Source organism: Prinia subflava, chromosome 10 (assembly GCF_021018805.1).
Source record: "Prinia subflava isolate CZ2003 ecotype Zambia chromosome 10, Cam_Psub_1.2, whole genome shotgun sequence".
Classification (NCBI taxonomy): domain Eukaryota; kingdom Metazoa; phylum Chordata; class Aves; order Passeriformes; family Cisticolidae; genus Prinia; species Prinia subflava.
In genome coordinates this window covers 18,802,528-18,818,806 of record NC_086256.1, presented here as the reverse complement: position 1 = coordinate 18,818,806, position 16,279 = coordinate 18,802,528, and the positions used below count along the sequence as shown (strand labels likewise).

Below are 16,279 nucleotides of genomic sequence, written 5' to 3'. Positions count from 1 at the left end.
TAAAGAATATCCTGTACTCAAGGCTACCAAAAGAACACAGCCAAATGTCTACTTTCCTACAAGTATATTGCTGTGGTAAGGGCTTAGTGTAAAGGCTTAGGATATTTTTTAATCTGATGACCATTGAGATAATAAATTGAGGAAATAGAAGTGTATGAAAGAAAGCAATAAAATTACTTTGAAATACTTAAGACAGAATAATTTTACTTAAACAAGGAGAAGATTGAAAGCCAAAGTACTTAGTGTCTTTTTAAGTATGTATTGGTATTCATGTATTTAGTTGTTTGTGACTGAAGAGGGTTGGGGGTTTTTGTTGTAAAGTCCTGTGTGGTAGAGTTATGGCCAAATTAATGATACTTTTAAAATTTCATCTTCACATTTTATACTCCAGTGCAATTGGTTAGAACTAGCCAGTTTTATGGCTTCTGCCTCAAATATAGTGACCTGTGATTATTGTTGTCTTTCTCTTCCCATTTGACTGAAGAAAAAGATTCTGACAGACTCGTTCTCCTTTTATCTTCTCCAAGGGCTATTTGAAGAAATAGAATGTTAAATATGTTTCATGATTGGAACCATGAAAAGGGGTGAGTAATAACCCCTCTGCACATCCTGGTAAAGATTACATTTCTGTCTGGACTTTGCTAATTTGGAGTAAAATTCTTTAGCAAGAGAATTCTTCAGCATGGGCAAAAGTACTGAGTAAAATACTTAGGAATACCTTTTTTAGTCTCTTCAATCAATGTTGCTGTTCAATAGCACTCTGAAGCTCAGTTACCTTGCAGAGAAATATTACTAAAGAAAGCAGTCATTTTTAATTCAAGACTGGCCTTTTTAATTTCTAATTGTAATTTTTAATTCAAAACAAACTTATTGTGTATCATAGCAAATATTCTTTGTTCTTCTTGTTCACAATTTCTGTTAATGGGAGTCCAATTTAGGGGAGCCCAGTCACACCCAGCAAACTGGGAGGACTTTAATAGGGGTAAATGCTTGGGGGGGTTGCAACAGTGCCTCATGTGATGCCTTCTATTCTCAGCATAGTTAAAATTAGAACTAGACTGACATTGCATTGAGTCTGAGTGAGAGTTTTAGATGGCTTTGGTAATGCAGACAAGATTCATAATTTGTCTCTGCTCTCGTCCAGAAAGCAATGAGTCACAGAAAATCCTTGAAAACACCAAATAATTGAGGTAAGTTGTTGTTAAACTCTTTCTGATGCTTGGAGATGAAGTTGTTGGGATATCTGATTAGTTGGGAGTGAATTTGCTGTTGTTTTACAGCCACACTTGGGAATTCACTGCTGAATTGTTGGCTGTGATGGCAAAATTATTACGGTTTTTATTTTCTTGATGAATAAGAAGATCTAAGAACAAGACCTTTTTGACAGAATTCTGTTATATAATGAAATTATCCTGAAAACTGTCACATACTTAGGTCCTTTGATATTTCATGGTTCTAAGGCAGTACTTGTTGAATAATATGCAAAAGAGAGTTGCCTAGAGTAACTTATAATTTTAGCAAATACTTGTTTACTAGAAATAAGTATTGGTTTGACTGCGTATAATATGAGACTAGGTTTGGTAGTACAACTATTAACAAATGTGTCTTTTCCGCACAATTTGTATTAAAAGATTTCTAGTTTTCTACCTAAAAGGGCTTCTGGTTCAAAACATGTCTCTAAACAACAAGAAATGCTAGATTAGTTAATCACTCAATCTCAATAGAAATTTAATCTTGAAAAAATCAGGCAAATTGAATTGTAACCACTGTCTGGAGAAAAAAACCTCATGCATGCATAGCATTACTGTTGTATATTGGGATGGGGATTGGGAAGGGTAGTTATTCTGATGACCACTGAAAGAGAAGCTAATCCTTCAAACTAGTAAATGTGATCACATTTATGTGGGGGAGGGAAAAAGTATCCAGTCCTCTCTTTACAGGAAAAAATCCAGTCCCTCTGTAGGAAGCCAAAGGCCAGACTGCACTGTGCCACGCTGGGGTTGCCATTTGTGTCACTTGTCAAATCCTGCCACTTTTGCATAACAAACAGAGAACACGTGAGAATCATAAATACTAATGTATTAGATCATTCTTAATTCAAGTTTTATAATTTGATTTTGTGCTGTCTTTACAACAGGAGGCAATCCTGACATTTTACATTTTATTTGCCTACACATTTTAATTTGATTTCAGTATAAGCAGACTTTACAAATAAGTAGGTAGGCAAAAGGTATAGTAAACATGAAGTAGAATGGTTGACAGTTTGAACACTGGTCAAAATGGTGCCAAAAATGGTCACTAGGCAATTGTGGCTTATCCAGGCCACATGAAATTTTAACAGAAAAATTATGAAAGAAAAGGTTGGTTCTAAAAGACAGACCTGCAGCAATTATTGTAGGGAAATATATGTCAGAAAAGACATGAAATTCTTCCTTTGTTGTTACGTACCTGCTTGTTTGGAAGAAAGTTATCCTTACTTTTTTCAGTTTGAAGCATATATAGGATATTTTTCTTACTTGGCACTCCAGGTATCAGTAAAAAGTTAGAAAGGGAGTGTTCAGATCCTCAGTGTTCAGAGTACACTGCTGCTGGCGTGAAGTTTAGCCCTGCCAGCTTATCTGAGTATCAGTATCTTGGGTCTAGTAGTGGCAATAAGAATGATTTTTAGAGGGGTGGACTGGCTAGGATGACTATTCTATTTTGCTGCTCTTCAGGACAGTATGTTTTAATTATCTCACTAAAGGATAGATAACTTGAAAATTTTAGACTGAATTTAATTTGAAATGTGAATTCTGATACTCAGTAGGGATACAAAAACATTCAAAGAGAAATCAGAAGGCTTTAAATGCATTTTCCCAAAGGTAATGCATTACTAACTATTAAATACATTGTAATGAGTTAAGCTATGAAGAAAATGAATGCACATAAAATATACTAATTGATTTCTAGGAACACTTCAGTTTTTGTAAAGTGCAAAACTCATTTAGTGACAAGTATTTATATCAGGTTGGTGCCAGAATGCAGCTGTCAGAATTGACCTGCCTTAGATTGCAGAATTCCTGGGATGGGAATGATTGCTCAAATCTGCATTTAATAGTTATGGTCCATACTTAGCCTACCATTGGGAGGAACTGAGAGAAGCAGTTGTTCACTGAATAAGAATGCAGGGACTGCAAAAATAACATTTCTTATTATAGTAAAATTTAACTAGGTGCAATTATCTATTCTTGTAAAGAGAAAGCATTTGATAAAATGCTGCCAGTTCTTTACATGAACTAATTTCATAATATAATGAAGTGAGTATTGCAGTATTTTAGTTTTCACGTCACTGTCCCCATCTGGTAAGCCACACCTGAAGTGGTGCATTGAGCCTGAAATTCAGTCAGATTCCTGCAAGCAAATCTGAACATGTAAGGGATCATGGCTGAAACTGCAGTTTGCCTGGGAACATTCACTGCTGTGAAGACACTCTGGGAAGTGAGAATACACAAGATAAATGAAGAATTGCAGAAAGAAAAGGAATTCAGGCAGAGGTCTGCAGGAAGGTAGGTAAATTGTAGCTCTTTAAGTATTAATGTGAAAAGCTGGACCATATGTTACATTTCAGCAGACTGTAATTGGTTTCTTCAAGCTCATGCAAACTCTTATTCTTTAGTTGTTACTCCAGCAGGATTCCCACTTATTGGAATTTATCTAGTGTCGGTGTAAAAATATTGGTATATAGATTAAATCCCCTGAACTCAGATACTAAAATCCTCTGCTCAGTAAATATTCTAACCTATGAAGATTTGTTATGCTTTCTTCTCCATTGAGGTATTAACAGAGTTGCTCGGTCTTCTGTCTGGCCAGTAATTTTATGAAATTTTAAGAAATTTAGGATTCTATATATGGTACTCCTAATTTATCACATGTGTTTGAAATGGAAAAACAAATTCAAAAGTTACTCATGGAAAATAAAAACAGAAAAGAAAGAGAATTACCTTGTCATAATTCTTGTTTAGGTCTCCTTTGGAAATCAAGCTAAAAGAAGCTGATTGGTCTATTTTCTTGCACTTGTATGTAGTGGAATGGAAGGCTTTCATTTTAGGAGACTGCTTCAAAATGTGCTTTGGAACTTATTCCATGTGACATTATATTCTGTGGCCCTGCTGTAACATGCTGAAAGTGAATTATATCCTCCTTCTGAATGTAAATTTGAAGAACTGTAAAATTCAATTCCTATAAATTAGAACAGCTGATCATTAAGGGCTTGTCTTCTCTCCAACTGACAGTATATTAACATCCAGATATAATTAATATTTGACAATAAGGCAATTGTGTCTTTTTCCAGAAAATAGATAGGATAGTAATTATTGGCTGTATTCATTGTGGCACCACTGGCAGATCTTCTTTCCCTTGTAGGCTACTGCTTGTCTGGGAGGAGAGAGCTGCTTTAGCAAAGCTCAAAGAAAAAGTTATTAATGAAGGTGGAAGAGCAATTTTAAGGATAGAGGAAGAAGAATGGAAGGTAGTGTTGATAGGAATAAATGCTGCTTGTATTGAATGACTGATGCATTAGAAAACTACTATTTACAACTTTACACTTACAGTGGTACTATATTTGTTCCATTAGCTACTCACTGTGCTTTGCTAACAGTGAATTGGGACACACTGTTGTTAGTGTAAAAGCAAGCTGGATGTTTTTAGTCCTGAATATTAAGCATTACTCTGCAAAAACAAAGTCCAAAAGGCTTTTCTGCATTAGAAATTATTTACACTGCGAAGTAGGATTTTCATTATGTAAGGTCTCATTTAAGATCCACACACCAGAACTACTGAAATGTATCAAGGTGAAAACCCCCCGTTTGGGTGCATGAAGGTTTTTCTTATTGTTTGTTGTCTAATAGTGAAAATGAGCCAGTAGATTCCCAGAACACTATTTTTGTTGTTTCTCATGCACAGAGGTGATGTGCTGTTGGTGGTGGCAGAGTGAAGGCCAGCAGGGCTCTGAGCCATGCAGAAATGCACAGACCAGCTCCTAGAAAGGGATGAGTATTGGTTCATGTTGAGGCCAGTGAGGACTGCCAGACCCAGCCATACTCCAGTGGTCTGCAGGCCAGTGGTCCTTGTTCAGAACTCTTTGCATAGAGACACTGTAGTTTTTTTATCCCTCAGCTCTTCTGCTCTCAGCTGCTCACTGTTTTTATTGACAGAATAAGAAATAGAATTTACATCTCCCTTTATGTGCAAGTATCTATATAGAGCAGTTTCATCTTCAGTTATATTGAATTTTTTTAAAAAAGAGAGAAAGAAACAAAAACAAGCCTGAAACTTTTCAATGACAATAGTGCAGGTATCTAAATCTTGGGAGCCAAAAGCAGGCAGGTTAAATCTGTGATCAGAATGACAACCACACTGGTGTTCACTTCAGGATCATGGAATATGCTGCGTTCATTGAGTTGAACTCCCAGCTTTGCACAGTACCATCTCCAAGAGTCACATCATGTGCCTGAGAGCATTGTCCAAACACTTGAACTCTGTCAGGCTTGGTGCTGTGACCAATGCCCTGGGGAGCTGTTCCAGTGCCCAGACACCTCATGGGGAAAGAACCTTTTCCTAATATATTGACGTAAACCTATATAAAATGTAAACCTTTCCTAACATGTATGATGTTAAAATCGTATCAGTTATGTTTGCTATTTCTAGCATATTTTAGAAAAGAGTTATTAGGATTCATTTTTAACCTATATATTACAGTATAGCTTAAGAAAAAGGACAGACAGAGTGCTGCTGTTTTAAATAAAACTTCTGCCTCAGCCTGTATTCTAAGCTGAATTTCTTCTGGTTTGTATTTCTTGTTGTAGACATTACCTTCATGCTTATTGAAACTAATCCATCTCCAGGAATGGCAGCTTCACAGAACTAGTTTGCAGAAGATCCCTCAGTTTATTGGAAGATTTCACAGCCTTGTTGTTCTGGATCTATCCCGGAACTCAATTGAAAGTGTACCTAAAGAAATTGGTGAGCTGTGCTTTCTTTTGTTTTAAGCTGCTTTTCTAAGAAAATTGGTCTCTCACAAATGTACCATTTTGTGCCCTTTGCCTGTCTAATAATCCTATTGGGCAATAAGAAAACAGATGATTTAAATCTGATAGTGACATAGAGATCTCCAAACTGTAGATACCAAATAAACTAAAAATGGGGCTGGATGGAAGAGACATCTCTATGAAAGCTCCCCATGACAAAAAAAGGGACCTGTTTGCACAGCAGGGACTAGACACCAGAATGCATCTAGCAGTGGTACTGAAAAACACACTTCATGTTCTCAGTCCACAGCATGAGCAACTTAAGTCAGAATTCTCTGCTTTTGGGTTTTTCCTTGAAGCACTCAACTAGAGTGCAGTCCTTTACTAAAGAGTCCTAAAGTGCTATTATTTGCAGTTCAGTGATTTCTTTTTGTTTTGTGAGAACACAGAGCATTTATTTAACAGTAAAAGGATAAGACAAAAGAAGTAATATTGTGCCTCACATAGAGTAAACATGACCATTTCTCATTTGTGCTCTCTGCAGGCCAGCTGACCAGCCTCCAAGAGCTGCTTCTCAGTTACAACAGAATAAAATCTGTTCCTAAGGAAATAAGTAACTGCATCAGTCTGGAAAGATTGGAACTGGCTGTCAACAGAAATATCTGTGATCTTCCTCCTCAGGTTTTGACAGACTGTTTAGTTTTATTTAATGCAGATTTTGAACTTATCCAAAGCCAATTATTGTTACGTGTTGCATTTCTGTTTTCAGATTTGCTGTGGTGCTGTGATTTCACAGCACTCCACAGAAACCCTGATGTGAACAACCTTACTATGAGTGGTCAAACTGAAGCTGCATGAGAGGCACATACACCCGAGTAGCTGAAGGAGCCAGTCTTTATTCTGGCCAGATAAATGACCTGGCCATGCACAGCGGGCAGTGACACACTCCATATCAATTTGTTTAGCCTGGATATCATCACTGATTTACCTCACTAAGAATCCAATGCCTCAGCACAGAGAAGCTCCCTTTTATGGCTGAGAATCCAAATTTATACCATATGCCAGGACACAGCTGTCAGCATCTTCACCAGAACAGCTGGATCTGAAAAGGGGTTGTGTGATTTATACAACTGCCTGTGCAGAGGTGAACAATTGCTCTCAAATGTTGAAAACAACTATGAGAATCAAAACAGCTACTCACCTACTATTGAACTTTAATTTGAACAGACAAATGTGAGAGACCTGAATCTATAACTAGTAGTCTCTTAGATAGAGATGACATTCACATTTATTTGTTTTAATTTATTGGCGACAGTTGACAGCAATCAGTGCCTTGCAAAATTGAGTGAGTCCAAACAGCAACAGCCAACATAGAATCTTCAAATAGAAATATACACTATTAATCAAAATCCAGACTTTACAAAATCTATGTGGATAGAGGTTGCAGGGTGTAATGTAGAAAATTCATAGTTCTTCCCATGGAGACTGCAGTGATGTGAACACTGGGAAGTTTTGGTTATGTATGCTTGAGTGGCATTCAGTTTTGAGACAATTGCACCAGGTCTGCTATAAAACTTCTTTGTATCACTTGAACATTGCTAGAGCACCTGAAGGCAGGGTTCACCAAGGCACTTAGGTGCTGTGATTCTGTGTTGCATTTTTAGAATGTCTTGCCAGGGTAGTAAACTTCACAGCATGGAAGGTGTAGTGGTTCACTCCAAAATACAGTCCATGCAATTTGATACATAAAAATCTAAATATTTGATTAAAGAAAAATAGCACATTGCATGAAGTATGAAATACTTAGGACAGTGCTGTCTTTAAAATTCTTTTTCTTGAGGCTTGGGGCATATTTGCATTGTAGTCAGCAGTTAGGGCACTTGCTGCTGTGTGGGAGGTAAAGTTCTGCTGTCTTACCAGTTCCCAACCTATCTCTCTTCCAGGCAAAACTGTTACTGTTAGGTACTATCAGCTGTTGGAACTCAAAACTGTTCTGTGCTACTGGCTCCAAAATGTGTTGTAATGTTTCTCAACATTATTGGATTACTGCTGTACTGCTGCAACAGCCACACAAAGCTGAATTAAATCTCCCCTTCTTTTCAGCTCAGTGACCTGAAGAAGCTGTCACACATAGATCTGTGCATGAATCAGTTCACGGCCATCCCTCCAGCTCTCCTCAACATGCCAAATCTGGAATGGTTAGATATGGGGGGGAACAAACTCCAGGAGCTTCCTGATGCAATTGACAGGTAAATAAAGCTCAAAGCTCATCCTACTGCCATGCCATTACATTGAAATTCTAATTAGTAAATACTACTTCAAAAGATAATTGTTATGTTAACCTCACTCCAAAGTCAAGATTTTATCAGCCTTAATGTGATGTTTTGGATAAGCTGGAATAATCCATTCAATTAACAATACATTCAGTGTCAACTATAAGGTTAAATATTTAGTGTCAATGACATTTTTCAACAGAGACTGGGTGATTATCTTGGATATGGGGTTTCCTTTGAGACTTGTTACATTATGAGTCCTTTATGTGGCTGAAAAATTATTTTATAGTAATGACTGATAAGGTTAATATCCTAAATCTTGATTTATTGCACAAATACCTATTTTTCAGAATGGAAAACCTCCACACTTTATGGCTCCAAAGGAATGAAATAAACTCTTTGCCAGAAACCATTGGTAATATGAAAAATCTTAGTACTCTTGTTCTTAGCAACAACAAACTTAAGGATATTCCAGCTTGTATGAAGGACATGACAAATCTGAGGTAAGAAAAAGCACCAGAAATATAAATGAAAATACCAGAAGATATTTTTTAAAGCCTCCCTTGAGTTGTGTATCATAGATAGCAAGGAAGAGGAAAAGGTATTATCACAGTTGTACAGGTGGACACAATAAATCAGCATAATTACACAGATTCACAACAATTAAGGATCTGGTCATGCAAGCTTTGTGTAGTGGAACTTAGCTAAAGAAGTAAATTCTGATAGTCTCACGTGGAAAAGTAGACTATAATACATTTCCTCATTTCATAGCCCTCCCCTATATTTGCCCTTTCATATCAGTCTCTAAAGGCAAGAGCTTGCAGGCATAAAAATGACAAAAAGCAGAACTTTGCCATTGAGAAATCAAGCATTCAGAATTAAAAAAAAAAGATTAGGCTTAAGGACATGGATGAAACTCTCATGTACTTGATATGTAAAATAAAAAATGAAAATTCTTAATTGGTAAAATTTGAACTACTCCTTAGTATACTGTGACAGAAACTTTGCTGTTGTTAGCATTTTCATTTGGATTACTGGATGTTGGCCATCTTAAAGGAAAAGATGCTAGTCTGCGTAAACCAACCAAAAAGACAATTCCTGTTCTCAGCTCTTCTGGAAGCTCCTCCTTAACTAAATACATACAAGCATAGGCCCGAGGATGGCCCAGGAATAGAGACAGGACTGGCACCTGCCTTGCAAAGCTGGGAGGAGCCACTTGCACTGTTCTCATCCACTCACCTCTTTGTGAAAGCTCAATACCTCTGACAGCGGGGTCAGAAACTGAAACAAAATGCTGAATTAGTGTTCAAAGGCATCTTCTTAGCTTACTTTTTCCTAATACTGGTGATAGCATGGTGAGTTTAGTGTAACAAGAACTTAATTTCCTTTTGCTTAAAATAGTGTTTGAGAAATCTTAACTCAGTTTCAAAAGAATTATTTTCTCTGGACAAAACTTACTGCAAGAGTAACCTTTTCTGGTGAATTCCTAGATTTGTCAACTTCAGAGACAACCCACTGGAGCTAGAGGTAACACTCCCTCCGTGTGAGAACACAGATGAGGAGGAGCAACAAGAAATGTTTGGTATTGACTTTATGCACATGTACATCCAGGAGTCACTCAAGAAAACAGGCATGGCTTTTTTATCAATTCTCATCTCTCCACAATACAGTGAGGAAGAGAGGGATAAACTGGATAAATAAAATCTAGGATATGTATAGAAATGAAACATGAATAACCTTCTTAATAAATAAGTAATGTTTTCCAAAAAACCTGTAAACAGGCTTTTGCTGAGGGCAGGGGCACTTTCAACAGGAGTTGGCACAGTAAGGTCTCCCTACAAACAGCAGAGATTCTGGTGGGAACACACTGGAACCATGGAGCACTGTAATAAATGTGCCTGAGTTACCTACACCATGGATAACTAGTAGCTGATGACTGTTTTTTGTATTTGCAATTTAATCAGTTTACATAGTAAAGGTCTTCTAGCATCCTTTAATTCATGAAGCTCAACTTTTCCTATTTTTGGATGGTATCCAGATGGTACTTCCAGAGGAAGATTAAGGGACAAAAGCTATGTTCCCAAGATCCATCTTTTAGCAATGAACTATCAACACCAGATAAATAGATGTTTTTCACAACTTGCTTTCCCTGACATAAAATAGAGTCACTTAAAAAAAATACCTCCAGTTTCATCCCATTTCTAAAACATGACAAAAATTTGCTGTTCCTTGTCTCCAGAGTAACAGTTTCAATGTTGCAGTAAGAGCCAAATAAGCACTTTTGAACAGATGTTCAGTTGGCAGCTGCTACTTGCAGAGAGCACTTCACTGTAGATATAAAATGTTCTCTCTGATCTTCAGTCTGTGTTTTGTGAAGGCTTAAAAAAAGAACAACATGCTCTTGATTTAGAACACTAAGCCAGCTTTTTTCTTATCAATATTTCATGAATGAATAAGCAAATTAGCAAAAATATACCAAGATGACACCTTAGACATAGGTTTTATTTCTGAATAGATTCCCTAGCAGCACAGGCTGATGAAAGTACTTAGGCCTACTTAAAGATTTTTAGGAAATGTTTAAACATTAAATATTTAGAGGAAATACAAAACTGTTCTGAACTTCAAAGTGAAAATAAAGTATGTCAATTTCTCTTACTTTAACCTATTGTCTTTCAGGAAACGTGGAAAGTTGTACTTCTGGTTCTCCTCCTGTCATGAATCCTGATGAATAAAGAATGTAACTGTGATTAAAGAAAAGATCAAGTACACTTCTTCACAGCAAAGAGGCTACAACAGGTTTCAAATTTTCTTAGGGATTTTATTTTTCCACTGATGAGAACTGGTTGACATATTTGTAATTCCCAGTGAAACTGGAAAATGTAAAACTTTTTCTTGAGTACAGGAAAGATGATAAAAAGGGTTTTTTTGTAAGAAATTAATTAGCTTTAAAAAAAAAGCTCAGATGAGTTTTATAGGGTTTGTTTTTTTCCCTACCAATTCCAAATCTATGTCCTATCACGTAGTTGGCTCTGGTATCAAAGGAGGATTTGGGACAGCTGTCAGCAGGACATTCTCCAAGGACACAGCAGGCTCTGTGTAGTACTGCAGTGCAGCCGTGTACCCTTGCTGGTGTAAGTACTCGATCCGGCCATGATCTATCAGCCGTTTGCACAGGCAACCGATCTCCTTCCGCTCCTCAACACTCAGGACCCTAGTTCCAGAGAAGGGAGGGAAGGAAGGAATGAACAGCTGCCAGAAAACAGGTTTGGTAATTAACATTAGTAGTTAAGCTTAGAAAAACTACCAAGCATGACTGCTGAAATAGTTTGAAATTTATGTCCATGAAAACTGTATTTTTAAAGTAAAATATTTCTGTAAGTTTAGTAATTAAATGTTTCTGCAAAGTGAGTCCTGTGGAGGACCCAAGACAATTAAATGTGCCACTATACATAGCTTTCTTGCTGGAGTCAATTTGCTAGGAAAAAAATGTACATACCCTTGTAAAGTATCAGAACCACTCTCTGTCCTGCTGAGCGTTTGCTCATTTTCTTCTGGGTCATTAGTTTGATCTTTGGTGTCTTCACTTGGAGAAGCTTTGCTTGTGGTTTCTTGCATGCCACAAGTGGCCCAACTACTCATTCTCTGAAAATAATGGAATTCTACTGGTCCCAGTCCTACTGATTTAAAGAAATCTCTGCCTACATAATGTGTCCAGTCACACTTGTGATGGCAGCACAGCGCAATAACAATTCCAGCTACAGGCTTATGATGGTCTTCTATGGTGCTTTCATTACCAGCAGCTTTGTGAGGAGCCACCTCTGTCTGAGCAGCCCTGCAGCGTTTTGGTGCAGGCTCTTCATCTTCTCCATCACAGCACGTGGTGTAACTTTCAACCAAGCATCTCAGAGCAAGATCTGGGAATGAACAAATACATACCCCCAACAAAAAATATCCATAAATGCCATGCCATTATTTATATAGGCTATATTGTGGTTGGGAATGTGCTTCCCACAAAGAAAAAGAAAATTACACATCACAAACTAAGCCAGAAAGCAAGTTCAGTGATAACTAAAAATTACAAACATGCTTTGAAAACATGAAAACCCTAAATATGGTTTCCCTGAAGCTTCTAAGAGCTTATCGTCTGAAATATTTGTTCTGCAAAAGTGAATTTAAAGTAGTTTGGTTAACAGATTGGCATATTGTAGGAGAATCTCCTCCCTGTAAAACATACAAGTATTTGCTCTAAAAGTTTGATATCTAGGACACAATCTATTTAATATGTACATGTGTTTCTTAAATGCTTAACTGTGTCATCTTTGTCACGCTACCTATAAAGGCGTCACATTTGAGATGTCTTTCTCCACATAGTAACATTAGAAACACTGTATTAATTTATTAATTATTGTATTAAAGTTATCAGGACAGAAACACAATCTTATTTGTGTTTGGGATACATTATTCAGGCAGCCAATAAAAATTCAGAAAGAAAATCGTTTCAAAGACGAGGCAACTATGCTAAAAAAGGTACTTTCAAATACAGGACCCATACCACCACACACTATCCTCTGTTCTAATCTATTAAAGCCAAGAAGGGCTTCACTTCTGCCTAAAGTATCCTTACCTCTATTAATTACTATTAATTACTCTATACACCAACAAAGGGTTTGAGGGCAAGAACAGCTTAAAAGGCCAGTTTGGAAGATCAGTCCATTCAGACTGTAAGGTTTAGTGTCCTGCCGTTCTGCAGTTCACACGTCTGTAATTCATACCTGTCGCAGCACCACACAAATGCTTCCCAATTCCTACCACTGGTAGCTTTTTCTTCTCCAAAATAGGTACCTTATCTGGAGGGAAAAAAACCAAACCAACCATCAAAACCTCATCCAATCCACAACTACCCCAGCACCTCTGTATTTTCTGAATAATATAATTCCAGCACACTTAGAAAGAAATGTTTGCTACTCCTAAAAATACAGTGATTGGCACATTCTGTTATAAGATATTCAAAGGAAGGAGTCTTTTTTAAGACAAAAGAATAGGATATTGTGGCTGGGAAGCACATTTAACCATTTCAGCCTTTCTGTGCTGCCTATGAAAGGTAAACATGACATTAATGCATCTCCTGCTGACAGGTGCTCCCAAAAATTCTGAAGCATTGATGGTGCATTGCTTAATTGCATCATTCTACACATAAAACAAACAATGCAAACGTGTATAATTCTGCAAGTGCTAAAAAACCTTCAAAATGTATTTGTTTTGGTACTTCTCACCTGTCCTGATGTCCTATGAGTACAAAAAAAGTAGAAAACTTTAAAACCCCATTTAAAATATATGTATATGCGTCTCTATGTATATTCACATATACCTGTGTGTATATATGTGTATAAACACAGCATCAACATGTCCAAGCAACCACTGAGAATAATCTTCAGAACCAAGTACATCTGAGCATGTTACACACAAACTGACTGGAACTCGAATTCAAAATTTAAAAATAAGAAATAAACCTCTATTTCAGAATGACTCAGGTCAAGAAGGAACTTACTTAAACATAAGTGCTGAATGTCTACTTGAAGCCTCTCAAATACAGAATCTCTCCTTTTGTGTTTTCCATCCACCTGTTTAAATAGAACAGAAGATTACATAGGGCTGGCCACTAATAATTATAATTTTGCTTCAGGTATTAATATCAGACTTTTTTCTTGTCATGTCAACATCTGTGCATTTCCAACGTGAATTATCAGGATTTTTTTCTAATAAATTTGCTATTGGTGATATATGGAATGTATAACCTGTAAAATTTAAATTTATTGAGGATAAAAAATAAATACTAACAGCTTCAATAGCAATGGTTTAAAAATGATACTTTACTGATATAACAATATCCTCTTACCTTGAATCTTGTGGTTGCTCTTTCCACAAGCAAAAACTGAACACTTTCAACGTTCTCTAAGGCAATATCAACCCAATGAGACAGCTTTCCTCGCCCAGCTCCAAACTCAACAAAACACCTTCCTGGACCAAGTAAATGCAATTTTTCCATGTTACCTAAAATAGAAGCCTAGAAACATCAAAAGATTGTTTGTGAACCAAGAAAATATATACCCTGTGTTTTGTAATGCCTTATAGAAAAATCACTCCTTCACCAAACTGCAGAAGGCTTTTGTAAGCCTTCCTTTCAGTGAGGGATCAAGGAAAACATGATGTGTGTCCAGAGGAAAAGGATTATATCTCCTGTTTTACCATATCAGATTTCCTCTGTGGGAAGGAACTGGCATTATGCACCCAGTCACTCAAATTTACAGCAGCACTATTCCATGTCTAAAGCCTTCCACAGTTAATAGTAAATGAGACCAAACCTGTTGTTTCAGGTGTTTGAAAGCAGATTCCCCATTCTTTGGGTCATTTAAGGCTTCTTGTAAAGCCTGGTGGGACAGTATTTGTTCCTTAAGATGAAGTTCCACGCCTGGAGGCAAATGCAAAACTTTCAGGTATAGCTTTCGAGTTTCCAAGAGTTCCTAGTTTGTAACACACATTATTACAATTTTGTAGCACCAACAAAAGAGTCTGCTGGGAATTTAATTCTATCCTCGTATGTTTATAACAGAGCTGTATTGTTATCTGTAGTCATATTTGAGAGAGGGAAAAAAGAAAAACAAAAGAAAGGCAACACAGGATTAGAGTTTTATCATTCTTTCAATTTAGATTTCTTTTTGGAGTAAAATTCAGCTATTGGAGGTCTGCCTGATAATTATTTCCGATGTGTTTTATGGCACCTATCTCATATTTTTACAGGTATCTAACAACAAAAATAACAATGAAATATTTAATCAATTCAATTTAAAGCATCTTAAGTATTTAGTATTAAGCTCACCATTACTTGCTTTTTTCAACTTGCTAATTAAGTTCTGCAGCTCTTCGATAGATAGAGAAGATAGAGGAACCTTTTTAAGGAAAAAAGAAAGTGACACCAACAAATATGAGACCTTTGAAATTTTCTGTATCTTGGTAGTCATAAATTGCAACATGTCATGTAAGAACTGAACCCCAAACCAAGTAATGTACTCACTTGTTTTTCTGGTATTTCTTCTATGTCTTTTAAACCAGCATTAATATCTTGAACAAAGTAGACCTTAAAAAAAAAACCAAAAAAAACCAAAAGAAAATAAATTTGATTCAGGTAATTACCAGGAAGCAATAGCTAAATTCTTCAGTGTTCTTATGGTAAGGTATGTAGCAATAGCAATCCACTGCAAAGTAAGATCTTCCAAGTAATTTTGTTTCCTATAGTCTGATCCTGAATCCCAGCCAGAAGTGACTCTTCTGACACAGCTTTACAAGACTGAACGTGTTCGTGAGAGTTAAGCAGTCAGTGCTTGCTAGACAGATTCCAGAGACCATTTTCAGGTTTCCCAGGGAATATGCAAGGTGCAATTCTAACAAGGCAGAGAAGGCAGGCAGTGAAGGAGCCATGCTCTGCTTTCTTGGCAGGGCTGTTTAACACGTGTGCTGTCCCTTCCCTCAGCTGCCAGCCAAGCGTTCCGGGCTCGCTGCCAGCCTGGCCGCACTGGGCTGCAGCACCCAGAGCCTCCCTGCAGGTTTTGCTTTGCCAGGACAGGCTCTCACCCGGCCTCTGAAATGAATGGCATATTGAGAGCCTGTTCCCTGGGTGTGTTTCTGAGAAAAAATGAATTCAACATTTTTATTTGTAAAGAAGTGAAAAAAGGTACCAAATTACAACGAGGAGGACAGAGAATACTGCCCTGCAGCTCCCAGCTACTGTCAGCACAGAAAATTCTCTGCAGGGCTGTAATGTTCAAGGTCTTAAATCTGAGAGGAAGTGCTGAGACTACACTGCACTTACAGGCTTTGGCTTCTCTCTTGAGTTACATTTCTTTAAATGCTTTTGTAGTTGGTCTTCATATACAGTGCTAAAAGCCAAATGGAGAGAAAAGTAAGTATCATGTGCATACTGACAAAGAACGGGAGAAGCATTTA

The 16,279-nt window shown here is 37.1% G+C and overlaps 2 protein-coding genes across 4 annotated transcripts in view; one reads left to right on the top strand and one right to left on the bottom strand.

Moving 5' to 3' along the window:
- Window positions 1-87: 87 nt before the first annotated feature.
- Window positions 88-11,087, top strand: LRRC39 (leucine rich repeat containing 39). Of its 3 annotated transcripts, none has more exons than XM_063407604.1 (9): window positions 88-584; window positions 1,145-3,545; window positions 4,402-4,507; window positions 5,844-6,000; window positions 6,550-6,686; window positions 8,109-8,254; window positions 8,629-8,781; window positions 9,769-9,908; window positions 10,955-11,087. In XM_063407604.1, exons 2-9 carry the CDS (start codon window positions 3,421-3,423, stop codon window positions 11,008-11,010), a joined length of 1,020 nt encoding a protein of 339 aa, XP_063263674.1. In that variant the 5' UTR covers window positions 88-584; window positions 1,145-3,420; the 3' UTR covers window positions 11,011-11,087. The 3 variants fall into 3 exon arrangements, with proteins under 3 accessions (XP_063263674.1, XP_063263676.1, XP_063263675.1); XM_063407606.1 differs by lacking the exon at window positions 88-584 and having other exon boundaries at window positions 614-1,190; window positions 3,359-3,545; XM_063407605.1 differs by lacking the exon at window positions 88-584 and having other exon boundaries at window positions 614-1,190; window positions 3,347-3,545.
- TRMT13 (tRNA methyltransferase 13 homolog) overlaps window positions 11,076-16,279 on the bottom strand; it is a 5,765-nt gene continuing 561 nt past the window's right edge. The window contains exons 3-11 of the mRNA XM_063407602.1: window positions 16,146-16,212; window positions 15,351-15,413; window positions 15,156-15,225; window positions 14,641-14,747; window positions 14,175-14,342; window positions 13,827-13,899; window positions 13,051-13,125; window positions 11,775-12,192; window positions 11,076-11,489 (exon numbers count right to left, since the gene is read on the bottom strand). Coding sequence (XP_063263672.1) covers window positions 11,294-11,489; window positions 11,775-12,192; window positions 13,051-13,125; window positions 13,827-13,899; window positions 14,175-14,342; window positions 14,641-14,747; window positions 15,156-15,225; window positions 15,351-15,413; window positions 16,146-16,212 — 1,237 coding nt within the window. The 3' untranslated portion in view covers window positions 11,076-11,293. The remainder of the gene's footprint in view (window positions 11,490-11,774; window positions 12,193-13,050; window positions 13,126-13,826; window positions 13,900-14,174; window positions 14,343-14,640; window positions 14,748-15,155; window positions 15,226-15,350; window positions 15,414-16,145; window positions 16,213-16,279) is intronic.